Source organism: Panthera uncia, chromosome X (assembly GCF_023721935.1).
Source record: "Panthera uncia isolate 11264 chromosome X, Puncia_PCG_1.0, whole genome shotgun sequence".
Classification (NCBI taxonomy): domain Eukaryota; kingdom Metazoa; phylum Chordata; class Mammalia; order Carnivora; family Felidae; genus Panthera; species Panthera uncia.
This window is the reverse complement of record NC_064817.1, coordinates 102,687,391-102,710,181: the sequence shown is the minus strand read 5'-3', so window position 1 is coordinate 102,710,181 and position 22,791 is coordinate 102,687,391. Positions and strand designations below refer to the sequence as shown.

Sequence of the window (22,791 nt, the reverse complement as noted above, 5' to 3'; positions counted from 1 at the left end):
TCACCCTTCCCAGTTAATCACAATTAATGAAGTTTGGCTGCTTGCAGATTTTTCGTATGTCTTCCTATTTTTCTTGTAGCAAGGTTTGAGTTTAGCAATCTTTAGGGAGAGTGGGGAGACTGGCTCTGACTGTCTCAGATTCTTCTCCTTTCTGCCTCTACTTTCCCATTCTTTTTCTGGATCTCTCAGTTTTATTCTTGTAGTTAGATTTGAGTTAGTTCAATATAAGGCCAAGCCTGGAGAGTTTGGAAGTTACTAGATTTTTTTAGTTAACCTGACACTCAGATGAACCCCTTTTTAGTCAGTTCTCAGCCTACCCTGTCTCAGCCCATGTCTTCTCTTGGGTTTGGACAGATTTCTCTCCTCGCCCAACTTACCTCAATGACTTTTCTGCTGTCCCTGAGATCTGTCAGAGAAAATTTCTCTTTCTGAGGTGAATGGTAAACACGGAAATCCCTTATCTCTAGTGTGAAATGAGTTTTTTTTAAGTTTCTGCATTTTCATACTCCCTGCCCTCTTTCTTTTCCTTTATAAATCTTCTGTATTTAAGACCTTGGCCTGAAGATCTGTCCCATTCATACCATGCACCAGCTGTGATTGTCCCTAGTCTGAGTTCCGATCAGAGAAGAGATTGAAGAATTGGTTCTTCCCAGGGGAATAGGCCTTAAATTGTTCACTCTTTTCAATGGCTGACATTCTTTCCACCTCTCCCCTTCCTCTCCATCCCTTAAGTTTCCTATGCACCCCACTTCCCCAGAAGGATGGCTGGCACAGATCCAAAACCTTCTGGGGGTTGGTGGAATTTGGCTATTTGGGAACACTTCTCCATGTCCATTTGGCTCTGGGGCCCTCTTAGCCCTAGCAGAGAACATCATCTCCCCCCTTGCTTTTTTTCCTCAGTGGTAGATGTGGGTTCCAATTCTATAGCAGCTAAATTCCATTCTTCCTGCCCTGACCTTCCTGCCTTTACCCCTACGGCCCCTTTTCCTACTGACCAAATCTCTTTACCTTGTTGGGGGAAAAAAGTATTTTGTTTTAAAATCTATTTTCTAACTTAAATGCAATTTAATATGTAAATCTCTGCACTTCTGTGTGAGCCTACAAATGTGTATGTGTGGTAGGTTTTTCTCTTTCTGGTATTTCTTAATAAAGAAATCTTTCTTTTTGGGGTGAAGCCAATCAATGAAGGAGACTTGAATGGTTTTAGAAATACAGGGATGTCTGTTTCTTTACTTGTTGTGCCTAGTGTGAGTGACCAGCCCCTCCCCCACCTCTTGTGCCCCCCCTTCCTTTGAGAGGGCCCTCAGCTGAGTGGGGCAGGGAGAGGGACCTGTCCTCTGTGTCTGGTACTCCTCTGGGACTGCTCTGAATGGCTCAAGCGGTAACCTAGCAACCTAGTCCCCCTCCCCCCTCCATGGCCTAGTCCTGTTAGTCCTTTTCTTCCAGCTCTGTTCATTTTATACTCCTGAGGCTGGGGCCAGGCTAGGGAAAATCACCAAGGGATCACAGTAAATGGTTTTTAAAAAGTGGTAATTTGCTCTTGTGCTTTGGTGCTACTAAAGAAGAACAGTGCTTTCAATAATTCCAAACACATTTGTGACAGTTTTAAGAATACATTCTAGGAATCACTTGCTATTCTTAGGCAATAGGCTTTAGAAATAGTACCAAAGGCTAAAACTGTGAATATCATTAGTTTTAAAGAATGCAAGCCCAACTCACAAAAAAGGAAGTCATTGTGAATTTCATGTTTTGGGTAAATAGGAAATGGGAATGGGAACTAGAAATCTGCATCTGTAAACTTTTGAACGTCCTCGAGGACATCAATGTAGGTGGGAAAACCTAGTGCAATTAGCTGGGCCTAATTATTTTAAAATTTTTTTTTAAACGTTTATTTATTTTTGAGACAGAGAGAGACAGAGCATGAACGGGGGAGGGCCAGAGAGAGAGGGAGACACAGAATCTGAAACAGGCTCCAGGCTCTGAGCAGTCAGCCCAGAGCCCGACGCGGGGCTCAAACTCACGGACAGTGAGATCGTGACCTGAGCTGAAGTCGGACGCTTAACCGACTGAGCCACCCAGGCGCCCCTGGGCCTAATTATTTTACAAATCAACACAAAATATGTTTTTACGGTTTTAATATATACACTGAATTTCCAGGAATGCAACAATTCTGTAAGTTGAGGGAACAGGGTACTTTATTTGGTTCAGAACTTTACCAAGAGTTGTGACTTTTGAAAATCATGTCACTGACAACAATGCCATTCATGGATTTTTAAGTTGCCAATACAACGTACCTGTATTTATCTTTCTTTGTAGCAATTGCATTCACAGTGGATCTACATGTATAAGTGGAACCTCTGACTACTTCATATCTTTTAGTATAGTCTTGCCCAGGTATTTGCGTATTGAAATACATATTATCTTATAAACAAATTTCCTGTTTTTCTCCTTCATATTGTAATTAGTGTATTATATTGCTATTCTGGAAATTATGTGTAGAAGCTGGTTATATTAACTATGAAAGTCATCATTTCAGAGTGGCAAAGTGTGCATCACAAAATATTGTATCTTCCAAGGGAGTATTGGGGCTGATAGGGCTGAGAAACACTATATTATCTCAAAAGTCCCTTTCTACCTCTAAATATTTGGAAAATTCAGAATATAAACAAGCATCCTCCTCCCCTCACACACTTAATGTGCTTTTTAATTTTAAAAGCAACACATGCTCATTGTTGAAAATTGGGAAAGTATAGGAAAGTAAGAAGATTTTAAAAATTATCCATCAACTCATCACCAAGAAAGATATAATTATCACTGTTAATGTTTTGGTGTGTTTCTTTCTAGTCATATATATATATATATATATATATATATATATAACTATATATATATGTATCTTATATACCAATATATGTATATAGATATAGATATCTATAGATCTATAGATTCTATAGATCTATAGATATAGATATCTATAGATCTATAGATAGATATCTATAGATATAGATATCTATATATATGATATATAGATACAGACATCTATATATATATATGATATATATATAGAGAGATGTCTATATATATATATACCTTAAGTTCTACCCCCAACATGGGGCTTGAACTCACAACCCTGAAATCAAGAGTCGCATGTTCTACCGACTGAGCCAGCCAGGCACCCCAGTGTGCATGTACATTTTAAAAGATAAGTGGAATTCAACTATAAATAGAGTTTTGTACCCTGCTTTTTTTAAACTTAGCATTTTCCATATCATTAGGAATTTTTGAAAATAATTCTATAACATATACATAACCCTTCCCTTATTGTCAGCCATTCAGGAGTTTCATTTTACATTATTGTAAATAATGTTGTGATGAACTTCTTAAAATATGGGTATATCTGTGATTCATTTCCTTAGACTCCTAGAAATGGAATCACTAGAGTCAAAGGGAGTGCTCTTTTGAAGGCTTTTGATAAATATGGCCAAATTGCTTTACAGAAAAGCTGTCACCATTAGTCCTATGAGCAGTGTATCAGAGAGCCTGCTTCAGCACATCTCATTTAAAAATTTGATAATTTGATAGTTGTAAACTGGTGTCTCAGTGTCACATCATTTCTATTTCTTTTGTTAATAACAAGGTCAAACATTTTTTGCACCTCCCCTCTCTCTTACGTTTCTTGCCAATTGTATTCTGGGAATTGGCTGTCCAAGTCCTTTCGTTTTCTTCTGGTATTGGGGGGTTTTCTACTTGATTAATAAATGAGAGCTTGGAGCTTACACTCCACCACAGGCCAGGAAATGAGGGGACCCTGATTTAGAAGTGGTTTTACAACTCTGGAACATGGTGTAGAATTACCTCCCTTGATATTCCATGCCCCTTCACTTTCTTCAAGCTCCTCTGTCTGCTTTTTCTGCCAGCCACTGGCCATCTTCAGCTATCTGGTTGTTCCAGTGTGGCTAAAGGGTTGTAGTTGTGTGCCAAAGTAGACACAGGGTGATTATTTGTCATAAAACCCAGGCTCTGTTAAATGGCATTGCTGAAAGGAATGTGCTTGCATTTGCTCTTGCTCTCTCACCAAATTAAATACTGTGACTTACCTAAGGTTATATACTGCTAGAGCCCAGACCAGAACCCAAATGTCCTGACTCCCAGTTCAGAGAGCTTTCCCACATAAGCCAGGCGCAGACAAAGGAGTTTGAATAACTCCAGTGTCACTTGAGTGAAATGAGCCTTTCATTTATTTATTTAATATTCAATAAGTACCTGTTAAAAACTGTGTGGTGGGGTTGACTTTAGGAGAAATTGCATTGCTGACCCCATTCTCTTGTGAGTTAAGAACCAGCAATGATTTTAGGATTTTTTTTTTTTTGCCATTTTGGATTAATTTTACCAATGATGTCTCCATTTTAGGCATACAGAGGGCTGACTGTATATATTCAGGCTGATGTGGGGGTGGGTGGTGGATTTTTGTTTTAAACTTAAATCTCTTAAATATTTCTCCAGATCCCTGCACTTAGGTTGAACTGATGGTTGGATTTCTTTAGCACAGAAAGTCAGGAAGTTGCTTTGCCTGGTTCCCACAGTCAAGTTGGCTGTCCCTTTGTGAGGGCCATTGCCCTGGGCTCTTTCTGTCTCTATCCCTGGCAGGTCCCAGAGGCAATGGTATACAAATGCTATCTTGGTAACTGTGAAGTTATAGGAAAATGTGAAGCCTACATATAAAGTGCTATAGAATTCCATTTATTTAGGGCCTTCCTGGAGGAGGAGTCTTGGCTGAGTCTAGAAGGGAGGCAGTTCCTTCCCACTTGATTGTGTTGTTGGCTGAATACTATAGTATGTGGCCAATGTTGTGTGAGAAGCCAAGGTAGCCTCTATTGTGGCTTTCTTTTTCCCCAGCCAGGGAAACTTCATACCTCATCATGAATTTCCTGACTCGGGGTGGGGGAAGGTGTTGGACCTCACTGAGACTACAGTGATCAATGTCCTTTTTTCCTTTTAAAACCCTCTTTTAGCTTTTGTTTTAATGCCCTTAGTCTCTAATGACCCCACCATGGCCTCCACTTATGCAAAAGACCTGAGTGTGGAGGTCTCTATGACTGCGAGTTGGAAGCTGTGGCTGGGGACTGTGTCAAACCACACTGCTGTAGGGTTTGGCGGGTAGGAAAGGGAATTTGTGGAGTTGACAGCCTTCATTGCGGCATTTGGGGAGAGCTGATCACAACGTACCTGGGGAAGTCTAATGAAGCTTGTTAGAAATAGGGACAGCCATACAGAGAAAGACAGATACCATATGTTTTCACTTTTATGTGGATCCTGAGAAACTTAACAGAAACCCATGGGGGAGGGGAAGGAAAAAAAAAAAAAAAGGAGGTTAGAGTGGGAGAGAGCCAAAGCATAAGAGACTCTTAAAAAAATGAGAACAAACTGAGGGTTGATGGGGGGTGGGAGGGAGGGGAGGGTGGGTGATGGGTATTGAGGAGGGCACCTTTTGGGATGAGCACTGGGTGTTGTATGGAAACCAATTTGACAATAAGCTTCATATATTGAAAAAAAAATTAGCAATGCAATGTCAAGTGTGGACCTTGCTTTGACACTGATTTGAGCAAACAATAAAAGATATTTCCAAGAAAAAAAAAAGAAATAAGGACAGCGAGTGAGAAGGGGGATGATTCATTCAGGTGGGATGTGCTGATTCCCCCAGCTGCTTCCCTGATGGGCCAGGGAGGGGGAAGTTGCTTCAAAACCTGAACTGGGGAGGAACTGGCTGGACTCTATTTCTTCTTGAATCTAGCCTTTATCCTGTTCCTTCTAGTAGCCCATGGATGTCCAAAGGAGTTGCCTAAAGTAAGTCTGTTGTTTGGGACTGATCATCCTACTGTGAACGGGGCAGATCCAGGGCTTCCCCTCACTCCTCAGGTGGGCTTTCTTTCCATCACCAGCTTCTTAGCACCACAGCTGGCATCCTCTACCCTGAATCCCAGAACCCTCTGGGAGCTGGGATATCAGTTTGTCTGTGGGCTATAGCAGTTAGTCTGCAAACACATATTGACACGGCTTTTGTACCCAGTCTTGAGCTCAGTACCCTGGAGGTTACAAAAAAGTCAGAAAGCCACCATTTATTGTTACTATGTGCCAGGAACTTTATATGCATTATCTCATTTATTTCTCTATCAACCCAAAGAGGTAAGTATTATTAGATCATTATTCTTTTTTAAATTCAATTTTTATTTTTTAAATAATTTTTATTGAGATATAATTAACATATAACATTGCACACATTTAGCATGTGCAATGTGTTGGCTCGATGTGTTTATATATTGCAATATAGATTATTATTCTTATTTTACAGAAAAGAAATATGTATGTATATAATCACCTGAAGTCATGTAATTAGTAAGCAGTGGAGTCAGGATTTGTAGACTCTTCAGTTTAACTCTAAAGCCTTTGTTGTTGGTCACTACACTAACTAGGGATTCAAGGTGAAATGGGCCTTGAATGGAGGGAAATGGAGGTAGCAAGGTGATGTGAATTTGGGGGATCAGATATATATTATCATTCATTAAGCATTGATTTTGTGTTGGACACTCTACTAAGTATTTTACATACAATAGTTCATTCAATCTTTGTAACAACGCCATGGGGCTAGTACTATTGCACCTTATTGATTTGGAAAATGAGGCTTGAGGAGGTTAAGTAACTTATCCAGGGTGACCCAGCTAAGTGACAAAGCCAAGATTTGAACTCAGGTTGGCCGAGACTCTTAACTGCTAGGCTTTACCTGACCGAGAGAGCTGCCACTTGCTGTCCCCAGGCCCTGGAGGGGCCCAAGGTCAGAGGAAGAGCCTCCTTGCCCTCTTGGACTAGCCCACCCCCACCCTCCCAAGGGGAGCCTAGGCTTCTGAAATACTAGGCTGGGGGAAGGGATAGAGGGTTCTAGCTGAGAAGACTCAGCCAATTGGACCGCAGCCTTTGGTTTGCTGGGATAGGGTGCCCTTAGCATCTTCTAGATGTCCATGGGCTGGTGAAAAGGTTCTGGCAGCCCTGCCTGATGGAGGCACTTAGGGCCCTGGGCTGTAGCCCCACCTGGCCCTGCCTTTCTTATCCCTCAGGCCCTGGCCTGTAGAGTACAATTTCCTCATTGCCCCTCCTCAGCTGCCTATCCCAAAGTCTTGTGATCATTGGAGTCTCTGCATAGCTATCAGCCTGTGTCCAGCCTGTAGACAAAACTGGGGCCTGATAGCTCTGAGACACTCCACACTCCCCTCCCTAGGGTGGGGAGGAGTTCAAAACACTTTCTCAGTCTGATTTTGCTTTTTCTGATATTTTCCTTTCCCCAGCTTAGGCCTAATAGATAGGTATTACCCGAGGATTTTAAAAGGTTTCGGAATCTACTCTGATAAGGTCCCCTTAGTTTGTGTGGATTTTAAGTACTTTGTGCGTTATTCATCCCCCACTCCTCACCTTTCCAGAAGCCTGTGCCAAACGACAGCAGGAGAATGACTTTGCTACTGCTCCACATTGGAGGCCAGAGGTTGGGGCCTATTTATTTAGTTTTTTTTTTTTTTCAAAACTTAAAATATTGTTCCTTTTTAAATAGACATAAAATAATAGATACTTTTAAAATCCAAACACAAGAAGAATGTACAAAGTGAACACTTCTCTCCCTCCCTCCCCCAGTCCCGCCACACTAGTCTCACTGGTAACCATTTGGTGCAGATCTTTCTAGTCTTTATTCTTTTGTACGTTTTCCTTTTCTTAAATAAAAATGGAATCACCCTATAAATAATGTTTTAGTACTCATTCCCCGCCCCCCGTGATACAGCACAGACTTCTTTTACAACAGGAATATTTGTACATTATTGTATAATTTAAAAATTTTTAATTAAACAATAAAAAATCACAAAGATTTTTCCCTGTGTTATGAAATATTTTTCTACCATGTCATGATTAATGGCTGCACAGTATTATGTGAATGAACTATAACGTATCTAATTCCCCATTTGCATTGCTTCCAATTGCTTACCCTTGCAGACAAAGCTGCTATGAGCGTCTTTGTCCATATATCTGTGCACTTGTGTGGCTCTTTCTGTGGATCAAGTCCTAGGAGGGGAATGGCCAGGTCAAAGGGTGTCAAAGGCACATGACAGAGGGTCAGATTGCCCTTTGGAGGGCAGGAGGCTTCTGAAAGGTTGTCGGACTCCCTACTCAACTTCTTCAACCTGTCTGAGCTTCAGTTTCCTCCTCTGTAAAGTGGGAAGATGATGGCATGTACCTGGGCGGTGGGGGGGGGGGAAGCAGGAGCAGGGTACTTCGGAGATTATCTGAGAGAATAAAGGCCAAGTGCTTGGTTTCTGGTACCGCAGTTGGTGCCTACTAAATGGCAGCAAGTACATGGTACCATTGGAGCTTAGAGGCTGTTTGAGCTACTCCCGGTTTCTCTGGTGAGGATAATGGTTGCAGCTGCCTGTGGCCCACAGCCACTAAGGGCAGTGGTGTGAGCACAGCTGAGAACAAAGCCTGGAAGCAGAGCAGCCTTGTGTTCACTCTGGCGGCAGCTCTTACCGCAGTCTGCCATCCCTAGTGCAGTTCGTGAAGGCAGAAACGGAGTTTTTCTGTCTCTGTCCCACCTCCCAGGAGTTGCTATAGTTTCAGTGGGGACAGGATGCGGTCCAAAAAGAGGTGGCCTCAGAGGGAAGGCCCTGCGGAATCCAAATTTCTCCCTTTTGGACCCTGGACAGCCTCTAGCATGGGCCCTTCCTCACTGGTGGAGGTCTTCAAGGCTCTTGTTCAATAACCATTCTAGGAAGAGGGAAATAGATACCCACACTCTCAGACCCCAGCAAGGCCTGTGGCTCTGGGATCCTGTATTCTGAGGATTGCTGGTTAACAGGGAGGGCAGAGCCAGTTAGTGCTTCAAACTGGAGTGTTAGGTTGGCAGGATCAAGGGCAGTGAGCATCTTCAGGGAAGGGACAGATGATCCTGAAAGGTCATTGGAGATCATTTTGCTGAGTCCAGCTTCAAAGGATACTGGTGTGACCCTCCAACCCTCTCTCCATAGGCAAGATAACTGGAGACTGTAATTAGTTCTACCTATGTTTATTGCTGCCAACTTATCTGCCTCCATCCCCTCATATTTACACCCAAACCTTTTCCCCAAGGTAGCTTTTACCAAAATTCTTCATAGTAGGTCGAGAAGTGTGTTCACGAAGCAGGCCGTCCTAGACATAGTGGGCCCTGTCCCCAGGCCAGTTGGACCCTGGGGAAGGTTTACTCTGGGAATTCAGGGCACAGACTTGGTATTGACATCAAGGGAGGGCCCCCACCGACAGAGAAGCTTCCTCCTGTTCTAGAACTCGGTACATCAAAACCTCTTGTAAAGCAGAGTTGGGGGTAGTGGGCTCCCCAGTGTCAAGCTTCATGCTTTCTTTGTTTCTAAGAACCCTTACAAGGGGCCGAGTCTGAGTCCAGACTTGCATCTGGCTTCAGAGGGGCAGTTCTGTCCTTGGAAGTCAGATCTATCTGCCATTGGCCTTCAGGGGAAGTGTCGTTGGATGGTGCCAGGAGTGGAAAGGGAGGGTCATATTGCTTTAAGCTGGGGGAAGTTGTATCTTGGCTTGAGTCACGTGGGGAGGTATGGAACAAATGAGCAGGAGGAGCTGTTTCATTTGGGAGCCCAAAGTCCCTTCAGCTCCCTCAGTAAACCCCACTGGTGTCCTCAGCCACAGGTGACAGGACAGCAGACTTTTAACGTCACAGAATGTCAGAGCTGGCAAGGTCCTCAGCGATATCCACTCTAATCCTCACCAGTCCTAGACCTTGATTGGGGAAAGCACTTGGTTTAAGTCAGATGGCGATTTAGTGGCCAGACCTCTCAAAAAGTTAAGGAGAAGGAATGTGGGGAAGGTCCATGTGGCTTTCTTCAAGCCATGTTCGGGGAAGTCTGTATGGACCCATGATGAGTTAGGGTCCTTTCAAATGGCCAGCCTCCCTAGGGTTTTGAAACGTACCTGAAACATTGACTTGGCCCCCTTTTCAGGAGCAGTGTGACAGGGGAAAGTGGTGTGAGGGTGAGGAGGGTTTGGGGGCCTCGGTGGTGAGGGACATGGGTAGGATGGGCCCGCAATGTCCCACTTGCTGTGACTGGGAGCAGGCAGTGCCTGGAAGTTCTGTGCTGTCAGTAGCTGGTGGAGGGAGGGGGCTGGGTGGGTGGGACATGCCCTTGGGTGGCTCCGCATCCACTCCAGCCAAGCCTACAGGGAGGGCCTTGGCCGGCCTCCGCAGCCCTGGGCACCGCTAGGGGAGCAGGGCCGGACTCGGCACCAGTCCTCTGGGGTCTGGGCCTCTGTGGGAGGCCAGGCCCATCCCCAGTGTTTGCTGCTGGGGCCCAGCCTTGGCCTGTGCCGCTGCCTCTGCTTCAAGGCGCCCCGGCCAGGGAGAGGCCCTGCAGCTGCTCCTCAGGGCCCGCCAGCTCTGTCTCATCACGCCCGCTCTCTGAGCCCTCGAAGCAGCCAGAGTCTCGAGGAATGTCCACCTTGGGTTCAGACACTGTGTTTGCCGCTGGCTCCTGGCTGCTCTCGGTGCCCTCTTCCGCCTCCTCGCTGCCGGCTGCCGGGGCAAAGGAAGGAGATGGAATATGGGGTTGCTTACGCCTTAGCTGGGAGGGGTTTCCAAAGTCCCAGGGCCCCTTCCAAAGTCCCACAGTCCCTGTGTGTGGGGTAGGGACTCTGGGAAGTCTACCATAGGCAGTCTCTCCCTCTGGGCACCCACCACCATCCCTACCCTGCTCACCCTTTCTGGCTTAGAACCATGTGGGAGTGGTTTCCAAGGCAGCAACCCAGCCCAGGAGCTCAAACTTCTTCAGCACCCAGCTAGCAGCTGGGAAAGCTGCACTTGTTCCTGGTTCTGTTATTACCCAGCTTTGAGGCCTTGAGTACATGCCTTACCTTCTCTGGCCTTAAGTCTCCCTTTGACCCCAAAGGGAGTTGGACCCCATCATCCCTAAGACCCCTCTGTTGCCAAACTTTTCCTGAGACTGGAATTGGAGTGTGGAAAGTGCCTTCCCATTGCAGAGGGGTCCTGGGGCTGAGTGTGCTCAGAGGGCAGGGCCAGGGCAGGCCTCCCCTCCCTGGAATACCTGAAGGCACCCCCACACCCAGCTCCTAAACCCACTCACTGTCGTAGTCCAGCAGCAGCTCGGCGGCTGTGAGCAGCTTGGCCCGGTGCTGTGGGTCCATGATGTTCAGCTCATTGAGGTGTGTTTCCCGCAGCTCTTTGAAGTCCTCCAGTGTCTGGTACCCATTGAGCAGCAGGGTGGACGTGTGCTCCTGTGGGCAGAGGCAGACCACCAGTGTGGCCACTTACAAGCCACCCCCGCTCAGGATCCCCCCCTTCCCACATAGCTGACCATGCCCTAGCCTCCATTTCTGGGCCAAGTGTGCCTTCCTTGATCTTAGAGTGCAGGTCCCAGCTCAAACCTCCAGGCCTATGCGCTCCAGCAGCTCATGCAGAGTCTTGGGCTTGGGCCTCTTGCCCTTGCTTTGTCGGCGGGTGGGGCGGGCAGGTCCTGCGGCCTCCTCAGGCAGCACATCCACATAGATGAACTTGAAGGATCCCAGCCTGCCATTGAGCAGGCCCAGCCATGTGCCCACAGGTGGCTTTTCAATGATCTGGATCACATCTCCTTTCTGTTGGGAGGACAGGAGAGCACAGTGGAGCAGGGGAGAGGGGAGGGGTATTCCCTTGGCCTCCAGGGACACTTATACCCTGGCTCAAAGAAGGCTCCTTTATGAGCACAGCCTTCCCGGCTCAGGAGAGGCCTACATGCCAACCTTACCTGCAGTTTCAGCGAGTCATGGTCATAGGGGCTGGGAGTGAAGTCGGTGTGGACTCGTGCCCTGCCACAGAAGGGCCCTGTGTACTGTGGGGCAGGTGGTTCCTCTCCGAAGCTGCCAGAGCCTGGGCTGGGGCTGCAGAGCTCACTGCCTGCAGGATATGGGGCAGGGAGGAGGGTCACCTTAGTCCTAAGACAGCTGGGGCAGTACCCGGGAGGTACCTTCCAGGGGCTGTGGCTAGAAATCCCTAGGATTCATGCTGGGGAAGAATGCTGGTCTCCGGCAAGTCTCACACTGCAGAAGGGATTCTGACCCACCTCCTCTACCACCCTGCAGGAGCACAGCTTTACCTTTGGGACCACAGACATGAAAGTGGTTGACCACAGAAGGAGAAATGGCTCATGGACTAAAGAATGAGCAGTTTGGAAGGACCTCTAGAGACCAACTGGGCCAACACCCCAATGAACAGAAGAGGAAAACTGAGACCAGACAGGACAATTGACAGCTCAAGGTCTCTCAACTTACAATTGGTAGCATTGGGGCCATTAGACTCCGAGTCTCCTGACTCCTACTCTAGTGCTCCTGGAAGCCACCTTGCACCTGAGAAACCACAACCTAAACTAATATTTTACTTTCTCTACTTAATAAGACTCAGTGTCTGGTTATAACATGACATGGAAACTCAGACAGGCTCTTTCTCTCTGGGAGGGGAGGGATGGAGGGCATTATAAGTGGCTTTCGGTGGGGGCAGGGAGGTGTCTGTGGAGTCAGAGAAAGAGCATAGAACTTAGAACTAGCCTGAGGAGTGAGGACAGTGGCTCTGTGGGTCTGCGGCCCAGAGTCTGCAGCCCCTCCTCCAGGAGGGGCTGTCCAACCCCATAGACATCTAGAACATGCCAAGTGGTGCCCTGAGCCCAGCAAACCAAGGGCTGCAGTCCAAGAGGCTGTCTTCCCAGCCCAGGTGGAGACCCTTTACCCCCACCCCCAGCCTGGGATGTCAGAGGCCCAGGCGCTGTAGCCTCTACCTCCCCTTGGGAGGGTGGGGGTGGGCTAGTCCAAGAGGGCAATGGGGCTCTTCCTCTGACCCTGGGCCCCTCCAGGGCCTGGAGACAGCAAGTGGCAGCTCCTCTAGGCAGACCTGAGCTCAAGACTGGGTCACCTTGGGCAAGTGAAAACCTTTCTGAGCCTCAGTTTTCACATCAATACAGTGGGGATGATAGTACTGGCACCATGAGGTTGTTGTGAAAATTTAACGTGAGAGGGCTCGGAAAGTTCCCAGCAGGTAAACCGTGAAGGTTCCTTTCTCTCACCTCCCTCCCAGACAGCCACCTGCATGGCCCTAACCCAGTCCTTTTCTCCAGACTCAGCAGATTTTCCCTTCTGGCCCCTACTCACCTGTGGATGCCTGGCGGCTAAGTGCCGGAAGCTCCTGCTCCTGCTCAGAAAAGACCAGTGCCATCTTCTCAGGGCTGGGGCTGTCCAGGCTGCAGTCTGGCGAAGTCGGGGAGGCTGAGCCCTCCTCCAGAGTGTCTCCCTGCAGGGGAGGGGAGGCAGGGAGCCCTGAGAGGCCTTGACTGGGATGCACACGGGGCAGTTCCGGGTGCAGAGGAAACGGGCCTGGGCTCCGTGGAGAAGTGGGGCCTCGCTCGAGCGTGGGCTCTGTCGCTTATAGGCTGCCTGGCATCTCTGAGCCCAAGTTTCCGCTTCTGTGAAGTGGGAATGACAGTCCTTGCCCTGCCTCTCTCATGGAATGAGGAGCCTCTCCTGCACCGTGGTCTGCTGGACTGACTCTGCACATTCACGTGAATGTGCTCGGTCAGCCTCAAGTGCCAACGTACACGCGGGAAGGGCTTCGGTGCCCGAGCCTGCACTGAGCGCCGCTGCTAGGGTGGAGTCCAGCAGACCACGGTGCTGGAGAGGAGCTGCTTTCCGCTGGGCTCCTATGTGCCAGCCCTGCCCGCCATTTCATCTCATCCTCACGGTGACACCAAAAGGTAGTGCGATGACCCTCCCGAGTTTACAGAGGAGAAGGGAGGAGCGTCCCCAAGGCCACACGGGAACCCACAACAAGTTGGAGTGACTCCAGCTCCTCCACTTCACCACACCTCAGTGTGGTGGTGGCCCTTTCACAACCGGCTCCCTAGGAATAAAAGCCCCGATTCATAGCAGTTGCCAATTCTTGTGTCGGGAATCCTCCCCGCAGCAGCCGACGTCAAGGCACCGGTACGAAGTCACTGACCGAGCAGCACACCAGATAGGCTAATGCCACCACACAGAGACTGTAGATGCAAACACCCTCAAGAACTTAGAGAATAGTAAGAGAGAGTAGAAGAGTCGGGAAATTATGAGTTCTGAAGATTGACGGTCGTCTCCTTATTTGTAATATTTGTTTAATTCTAAGCTCATATAATCTCATTTTCAGCAGTGTTTGGGTTTCACGTCTGACTCACAAAATTCCCGAAAATTTGACCAGTTGCTGGCCCCAGCCGGCATAAGCCAGTGCGAGCCAGTAGAGCACACCATGGCCGGGCACCTTCTGTAAGAGCCCTGAGCTCAGCACACCCACTGTGTGACCTCAGCTCCTGACATGTGCTGGCCCCACAGCTGTCTGTCCTACCCTTTCTCCCTGGGCTGGAGCCAGCCTTCTCTATTTTCCCTCACAGGGGCCCCTCTTCGAATCAAGTCTTCCCAATCCCAGACGCTGGTTCCAAGTGAGATGTTGAGGTGGATGAATTTGCTTCAGGCAGTCTCATTTCCCTGTTAGCGGCCCCCCTGCTTAGAGCTGCCTTTCCCAGTAGTTTCTGATACCCAGACTCCCATCCATCCTCAGATCCTACCCCTGCTCCCTCAGGACTATGCCTTGCTGCCAGGTCCACGGCTGAGTGAGCTCTCCTCCGTATGACCTTCCTTCTGGTACTGAATCAGGCCTTCAGGCATGGCACCTGAGCAGTGGCTGTCAAGGTGGTCATGCTCACACCCTGCCAGAGCAGTGCCCGTCCTCCCCATCCCCCTCTGCTCCCCCGGACCACAGGCCTCACCATCTCTTCTGACAGGGCCTTCACCATCATCTTGCCCATCTTCCTGTTCATGGTTCGGGAAATCACGGCCCTCCACTTCTTCCCCAGCTTTTTGCCACTCTTCCCGGAATCTTCTGGGAGAGGGACACCTGAGTCATCTTCTGGAATCTGTGACAACAAAGGAGGAGGTCCAGGGACACTGGTGATCCTGGGTCCAGGATCTGAGGGCAGAAGGAGGCCCTCAGGTCCTGGCAGAGGATTAGGGGGTGGAAGTTAGAGGCCCCCATCCCCTTCCCTCCTAGTCCTGTACCTGATCAGCCCTATTAATCTGTAGTTAATTTGATAATTACAGTTGACCCTTAAACAACGTGGGGGTTAGGGGCTTCAAATCCCACCCCCGCTGCCTGCAGGTGAAAATCCATGTATAACATCTGACTCTCCCAAAACTTAACTACTAATAGCCTACTGTTGACCACAAGACTTACCCATAACATAAACAGCTGATGAACACATATTTTGTATGTATACGTACTACATACTGTATTTTTACAATAAAGTAAGCTAGCGAAAAGAAAATTGTATTAAGAAAATTACAAGGAGGAGAAAATACATTTGCAGTACTGTCCTGGGTTTATTGAAAAAAATCCGCCTGCAAGTGTACCTGCGCCATTCAAACCCGTATGGTTCTAGGATCCACTGTAATTTGCGATTGAAAAGAACGCGGCTGAGTTCTTGGGGCCCAGAATTTCGGTGGGTGGGAGGGCGGGCCTTCTGTATTTAAGCAGGCTTTCCTCAGTCTGAAAATCTCCTCTTCCCCCACCCTGCCATCCTCCCACCCGGGGCCTGCAGTCAGATCCCCGGAGGAGGAGCCTCAGCAACTCACATTATCATCCAGGTTAAATTCCTTCTCGCTCACCACGGGGGAGCTGGGTTTGGATTTGGCAAAATCCTTGAAGCTGCTGGAGCGCTGGAGTGAGAGCTAGAAGAGGCAGAGGAGCCGCCATGAGTGGCTGGAAAAAGGCTGGCAGAATTAGGAGCGAGGAGCTGTCCCCTGCTCCTGACACATGCACCGCACGTAGCCCAGAGCTAGGAGTGCCCACGTGTGCCCTGAGGACCTGGGGCTAATGAGGTGCAGCATCCAGATGTACTTGGAGGTACCTGGCTGCTTGCTGCTCTTCAGCCAAGAATAGCCTTGAATGCTGGCCCCAGGGCAAGCTCCAGACTTCAGGAGACTGTGACCTCAGCCAGGCCTCAGACAAAGCGCACATTTCCACCAGTACCTGAAGTTTGGGCTCCAGAATTTTGCAGTGAAATACTAAATGAGTCTGGGCAAAAGCATATCTCCTACTAGAGACATACCTCAGCACGACCATAGCATCACATTTACATAACAGAGAAAACCTTCCCCAATACCACAGTGGCTTCTTTGCCCTGGATCTGATTCAAGCATGGTGTCCCTGTCACAGTGATAGTGGCACATACATTGATGTCTCCAACCTGATGAATCTGTCCTTGGAAGAGCAAGGCAGTCGCACCCCAGGAATCAGTTAGGCCTGGCATTATACTTTCTGGAAACCCTCAGTAGAAGGTGCCAACAGATTTGGGACATGAACTATTGGGGTTAATTTAGTAAAAAAAAAAAAAAAAAAAAAAAAAAAAGCAGCCATTTTCTTTCTTCATCTCAGCATACTAGCCCACTAACATGACGGGCTGGCTCAAGTGTTTGGACTTTTAAACCCTGCCAGTGGTTTGCACTGATGAGGTTGTTTTCAGGAAATGAGCGTTCTTAACTGTATATGCATGAGCATGGCAAGATGGCAGCCAGAAACCAGGGCCAGGCAGGTAAAGAGTCAGGCTTTACACACAAGAAGTGAAGGCTGAGCCTGAATCAAGATCGACAGTCAAGACCAGAGATACACACAGGAACCAGGGTTCACAGATGGCCAGACAGATAGAGCTGGATATACTGCAGACACCAGAGATAAGGGCTTGAGGAACCGAAGCCCCAAACCCACACAAAGCTGAAAGTTTCACATCCTCTTTCCTATGAAAGGGGGGTCCAGTGACAATCCCCCCCCAGGACAGGGGCAGTATCACTTGACCCCAACACACACACAATTGGCCCCTACTCCTGGGGACTACAGCGAAGACTCCTGGGGATTTTAGTTCTCTTGGTGGGTCTTGACCAAAGGCAAATAGGCAATCAGGGTCAGGGGCCACACCTTCCTAGAGGTTGCAGCCAACTAGCTGACCAGAAACTAGGTCAGCAGTCATGCCAAGCAGACACTACCACCATGAGGGCTGCCCAAATGAAGCACCTACAGCCTCAGTCAGAAAGCCTCTTCTGTGCTACACTGGAGAGATGGAAAAGGGGGGAGCGAGTGGGCATGGGGAGGGGAAAGCATGACCACGGGGTGACTGTTGTGGTTCCCATGCGTCTCCTCCATCCTCCTTCCTTGGTGTTCCCCACCCACTATTCTTTCCTCTTTTTCCCCCCCTTTTTTCCCCTTCTCTCCTCCACCTTTTGTTTATTTCCTTCTCTTGAATGGCTAGGATGCAGCTGCCTGGATAACTTCCTCCTCTTATTGCCTGGAAAAGAGGGAACAGAGAGAGGGTGGGCACCAGGCTGGCCTGGGCCCAAGGAGGGCAGGCTGTGCTGCTATTTATAGACCGATGGGACCATTATGGCCTTCCCTTCACTGCCCTTTAGCTTGTCTGCAGACCAGGAGGCTGAGAGTCGCCCTAGAAGCCCCAGGGGCTGGCAAGCCTAGGAAAGCACGCAGGAGGGCAGGCACGGGGCCGGAAGTGGGCTTTGTTGGGGAGAGTAAACTCACCACCAGGCCGCAGTTCTTTCCTTTTCCTGTCATTAATCTGCAGGCTGGGGGCTGGGAGGGGGGCCTTTGGCCCCCAAGACCTTATGTCAGGGCCCCTCTGTCCCAGCTTTAGCTCAAAATGGGAGGAAAACCATCCAAAATGGCCGTGGGGATGGTGCTGGGACTTGGGCCTGCTGGCCACTCCTCAACCCAGGTACAGGGAAAAAACTAAACATGTTCTTCAGGTGACTAGGGGTGGGGGCCAGCCAGGGTAGACTTTGGCCCAGCCTACCTCCAACCTGAGGGACAACCACAAATATTTGAAAGCCTTTTGGTGACTCTGAAATGATCCCCCACCCATGTATGGGTTGAAACCCTTGAGCCCCTTTGGATTTCCACCTGGCTTCCAGGTGAAGGGGTGAGACCTTCCTGGGGGGTCCTGCCCAGGGCAGGAGGTAGTACCATACACTGTTGGCCCCTTTTCCATGTCCAAGAGGAGTATGTGGGCCTCTTGGAAAGAGCTACTTTTCTGGCATCAGATGTTGGTGAGTTCAACTCTGGGGGTGTGTGACTTTCAGTGAGTTATTTAACCTCCCCGATCCTTAGTCTCTGTCAGCTCACAAGTGATCACATCTTGATTCTGCCATTGACCAGCTGTGCAAAGCTAAAAGAGTTCAACTTCTCTGGGTTTCTATTTCCTTGTGGGTAAAATGAAGACAAGAGCACCTACCTCGTTGGTCACTGTGAGAATAGAAGGCGCTGACATAGCAACCCCTCAGCAAATGTCCATGTGTGCTTAGCCTTTCCTCTGACCCCCTCCGTACTTTCACCCAGGGTGTGCCCCACCTGGAAAACTCCACCCTTCTCTGTCACCCATAGTTTCTCCCCTCCTTCACAATCCAATGGAACTGGAAACAACCCACATGCCCATCAAATGTAGAATGGATACAGGAATTGTAACAGAGTCATGGAAGGGAATAGTACATAGCAATGAGCTCTCCCCAACATATGGATGAATCTCACAGATACACTGTTGAGCAGAAGGGGTCAGCCACTAGAGTACATTATACGGTTCCTCATATAGAAATTTCAAAACCTGGCAACACTAAGCTATGCTGTTGGAAGTCAGGATAATGGTGATCCTTAGGAAAAGAGAGCATGTAGTGACAATCAGGGGCATGAAGGAAGTTCCTGGAATGTTGGAAGTGCTTTTTTTTTTTTTTTTTTTTTTTTTTTTTTTTTTTTTACGTAAGCTCTATGTCCAATATGGGGTTTGAACTCATGACCCCGAGATCAAGAGTTGCATGCTCTGCCAACTGAACCAGCTGGGCACCACGAAAGTGCTTTGCTTCTTGATTTGGGTGTTGCCTGTGAGGGAATGTTTGCCTTATAGAAATTCGTTGAGTGGAACACTTATAATTTATGCACTTCTTTGAATGAATATTATACATCCATAGAAAGGCTTTTCAATTCCAGTTTCAAAGATGCTGCTCCCTGTAGGAAGGCTCCCCTGCTCAGCCCCTCAGAGCCTCACACTGTTCCCCATTGGCATCTTCTTCCCCTACTTCTTAAGGAAGCTTGGCTTTCCCTGGGTGTCTCTGCAACCACCCTCTCAGCTTCTTCATTGTACCAGCCATATACCCAGCACCCCCTAGGCCCTAGGCACTGACCTGTGCATATGTGGGGGTCCAGTAAGAAAGGGCTTAAGTACCTCCCAGGTACCCTGTACCCTGCCAAGCACTTCGTGCATACCAGCTCACTCCAGCCTCACCACGGTCCTGTCTTATGTCCTTATTGCCCAGCTGAGGAAACTGAGACTCAGGGAAATGAAGTGTCCTAGGTAGAGTCACACAACTGGCAGCAGCAAGAGCAGGAGTTTGAACTCAGGTTTGCAACTCTGGAAGCCTGTGTGTGTTGCTGTGCTCAGAGCTTACGGAGTTGCCTCCCAGTACAGGAATGGATTGAGTGTAATGGCAACTGTGGGCAGTGTTTGGAGGGAGCTTCCAGGAGAGCGGGTGGAAGCATGGAGGAGGAAGGGTTTGGGAGGGCTTCATGGAGAAGGAGGCACATTTAAGTTGCTCCATGCAGGGGAGCCAGGATTTCTCCAGGAGGAGCCGGGAAAAGTTTAAGCAAGAATGAGAGTTAGAAACATTCTGAGTATAGTGGGTATGGTGGGAGGTGGAGCAGAAAAGGCCATGGAAGGCCCTTGCCAGCCATGCCAAGGAACTTGGGTGTTAGTTAGCCTATGGGCAATGAGAAAGCACTGGAAATACAAAGTGTATGCTGGTGAGGGTATCATGTAGAGGTGTGCTTTCTTACTGGTGGGCTGAGTCTTTTATGCTCATCAGAGTTTCCTAGTGCTTTTGGGATCAGTAGGGGGACACGAGGGTATAAAGAGAAGGGGTTAAGACTCTGGAGACTGACAAATTTTGGCTTGGATCCCTGCTCTGCAGCTTCCTGTCTGTGTGCACTCGGGTAAGTCACTTCACCTCTCTGAGACTTGGGCATAAAACAGACATAAAGACAAGATCTGCTCCTATGTCACAAAGCTGACATGCGAAGCAAACAAGCTAAGATATGGGTGAACGTGCAGCACCTGGCACCTGATGTGAGTCCTCCCTTGGTGCAGGCTCTTAGTGCTTTCAAGTCTTGTTGCCTCCACTTCAGGGCTAGGACTGAGGCTATCTTCTTTGCAGCATGCTCCCCATGCCCACCCATGCCTACAGCACGCACCCTCTTGTGTGCACATGCATGCACATAACAGAACACTCTCACACTGATTGTTCCAGGCGATCTATACAACCTCCTGAGATGCGCAGATCAAGAACTATCCCCTTTTTCCAAAATGAAGGAACCAAGGCCCAGAGAAGGTCAATGAACTGTCCAAGGTCCTACACCTAGAACCTGTAGGATTTCAACCCCACTTTCTTGCCCCCTGCCCAGCACATTCTTTTTTGGCAGGCCTGGGATGAGGAGCAGGGGCAGGAGAAAGAAGCCTCATTTGTCTTTGTGCTTTTCCCTCCATCACATCAACTTCAGCCATTGAGAAGAAGGGACTTGCCCAAGGTCATAGCACTAGAGCAGTGCTGCTACCTCCAGGCCTGGAGAAGATGCTGTCCCTACCTTCTGGAAGCTAAGGGCATTTCCACAGTGCAGGGCTTGGAGAGTGGCTCTGGAGGCTGGCCCAGGCTCAGGCAGGGGTGGGTTGGGATTTGCCTGGATGATCCTCCCTAGAGGACATGGACCTCAGAGTGCCACATGGGCCTTGCTTCTCCTGGGAGAAGCCTGTTGGGGTGGGGGTGGTGGGAATCCCAGAGGCCGAGTCACCAAACAGAATCTGGATAAGGAAAGTCATGGAAGAAGACAGGGACTTTTGGCTTCTGTGTGCCTCTGGGGTACACAGGGTCCCACTGTCAAAGTGTCAGCTCTTTCTCAGGCCCTTTCCTCCAGCTCAGCTCCCCTGTGGTTTGGGGCCCAGCAGTGTCTAAAGCAGTCTCTGCTTCCCACCCCCATCAACCAGAGATCAAGGGGAAGTGGACCTGCTCACTGAGGGGTGGCAGCCAATGGTAAGCCTGCTGGGCCGAGCGCCAAGCAGGGCTTGGATGGTGGTGGCAGAGCCTGTGTGAAGACTCATGAGTCTCTACCCGCCTCTGCCCACCTCCGCTGCAACCTTAGAGGAGCATCTGGAGTGGGGAGTGTACAGCCGGAAGTGGCAGCCACCCCAGGACCTGAGATGGGGCAGGAGGCACACCCCAGTGCCCCAGGGCTCAGCCTTTCAGCTGGCTGGGCCTCCGCTTGGGAGCTGCTCCCCTGACAAGGGGCTCCCCCGTAGGGCACCTGGGCTCCAGGAGAAAACAGCAGGGCAGAGTGAGGGTCTGGAGGCCCCAGAGTGTAGCTTGGGAGCTAGGCCTGGGCCTCTTGGGCCTGGTTCAAGCCTGCTTTGTGATGGTCCTAGGATCCCGCTGGATGTGTGGGATGTACTTGCTGGTTGCCTGGGAAAATCCTATAATTGAATCAAAGAATAAGTCTAGAAATCCTCAAATCCAACTTAGGGAAATCTAGATCTGGCAGTCTTCAAGTAATCTTCTATTGGGCCTCTGCTCCAGGAAGAGGAATATTTCAGCTGCCCATGGCACCTGCTTTTCTTCCTGGTCTTTAAAATCCCTCCACTGAAATTTTCCTCCTTCCCATCTCACCAGCTTCATTTCTCAGTCTTCACAAATAATTTCTCCCCACCTGGGAAGAACCTGTACACCCTGTGCATTCTACTTCAGCATTGGAGACCCTTTTCTTGAGTATAGAAATCACCTTGGGCCCACTCTCTAGTTGGCTGCCGCTCTTGTGGTACTGGAGAGCTGCAACAGAACTGAATCAAGGGGGCAGAGTCCAGGCGATGGCCACAGGGTAGGGGCCCCAGGAGTATCATGGCTTTTAACCGGGTGGCCCAGCAGGGCCCTTTGAGCAGCTCTTGAGAGGCCATGCTTGGGCAGAAGTAGTGGCAGGACCAGTGTAGGGGAGAGAGAATTAAGTACAATCTTGGGATTCAACTCGAGAATTATATTTTGTGATTCTTGAATTCTGGTCTAGGGTTCTAACCCTTAATTTTAGGTCTCTATCCCATCGTTGTGGAGTTGAATTCTAGAATTCCAGACTTCTAAGAGTCTATTCTATAACCTTGCTTCTCTAGCTTTTGAAAGTCTCTTCTGTAGTTCTGCTACTCTAGTAACCTTTGGGCCCCTGCCCCACTGCCCTTTGGCCCTTGCCTACAGACACAACGTATGGCCTTTGGCTCTTCCCACTTCTAAGATTCCTGGAGGGAATGGGTTGAGAGACCAGAGGGAAGGAAGGAGTGGGTTCTCAGAGATGCTCCTCACCTTTCTCTTCTGAGTGGGCTCTTTATCGTTGGCGTTGGAGGGTTTGCGGCGCAACATGGTCCTCTGACCTGGTGACGCTCCGTCCTTGCAATCTTAGGTGTCGAGACACCGAGGCCTCTTGCTCAGCCTCGCTAACACCGTCCAGGGAGTACAGCATGGACCGAGCCTCTGGCCGCCACTCTGACTGCTGCAGTGGCAGCTTGGGGGTGCGGGCCATGGACACCCGGCGGCGGCAGCATACAGGAAGCCCCGCCA

General features: G+C 49.1%; 1 protein-coding gene across 2 annotated transcripts; it reads right to left on the bottom strand.

Moving 5' to 3' along the window:
• Nucleotides 1–6,460: 6,460 nt before the first annotated feature.
• On the bottom strand, nucleotides 6,461–22,791 carry SASH3 (SAM and SH3 domain containing 3). Of its 2 annotated transcripts, XM_049644267.1 has the most exons (8): nucleotides 22,537–22,790; nucleotides 15,733–15,828; nucleotides 14,871–15,017; nucleotides 13,228–13,366; nucleotides 11,835–11,983; nucleotides 11,476–11,685; nucleotides 11,175–11,325; nucleotides 6,462–10,606 (listed from the first exon to the last, which is right to left on the bottom strand). In XM_049644267.1, exons 1-8 carry the CDS (start codon nucleotides 22,591–22,593, stop codon nucleotides 10,416–10,418), a joined length of 1,140 nt encoding a protein of 379 aa, XP_049500224.1. In that variant the 5' UTR covers nucleotides 22,594–22,790; the 3' UTR covers nucleotides 6,462–10,415. The 2 variants fall into 2 exon arrangements, with proteins under 2 accessions (XP_049500225.1, XP_049500224.1); XM_049644268.1 differs by lacking the exon at nucleotides 15,733–15,828 and having other exon boundaries at nucleotides 6,461–10,606; nucleotides 22,537–22,791.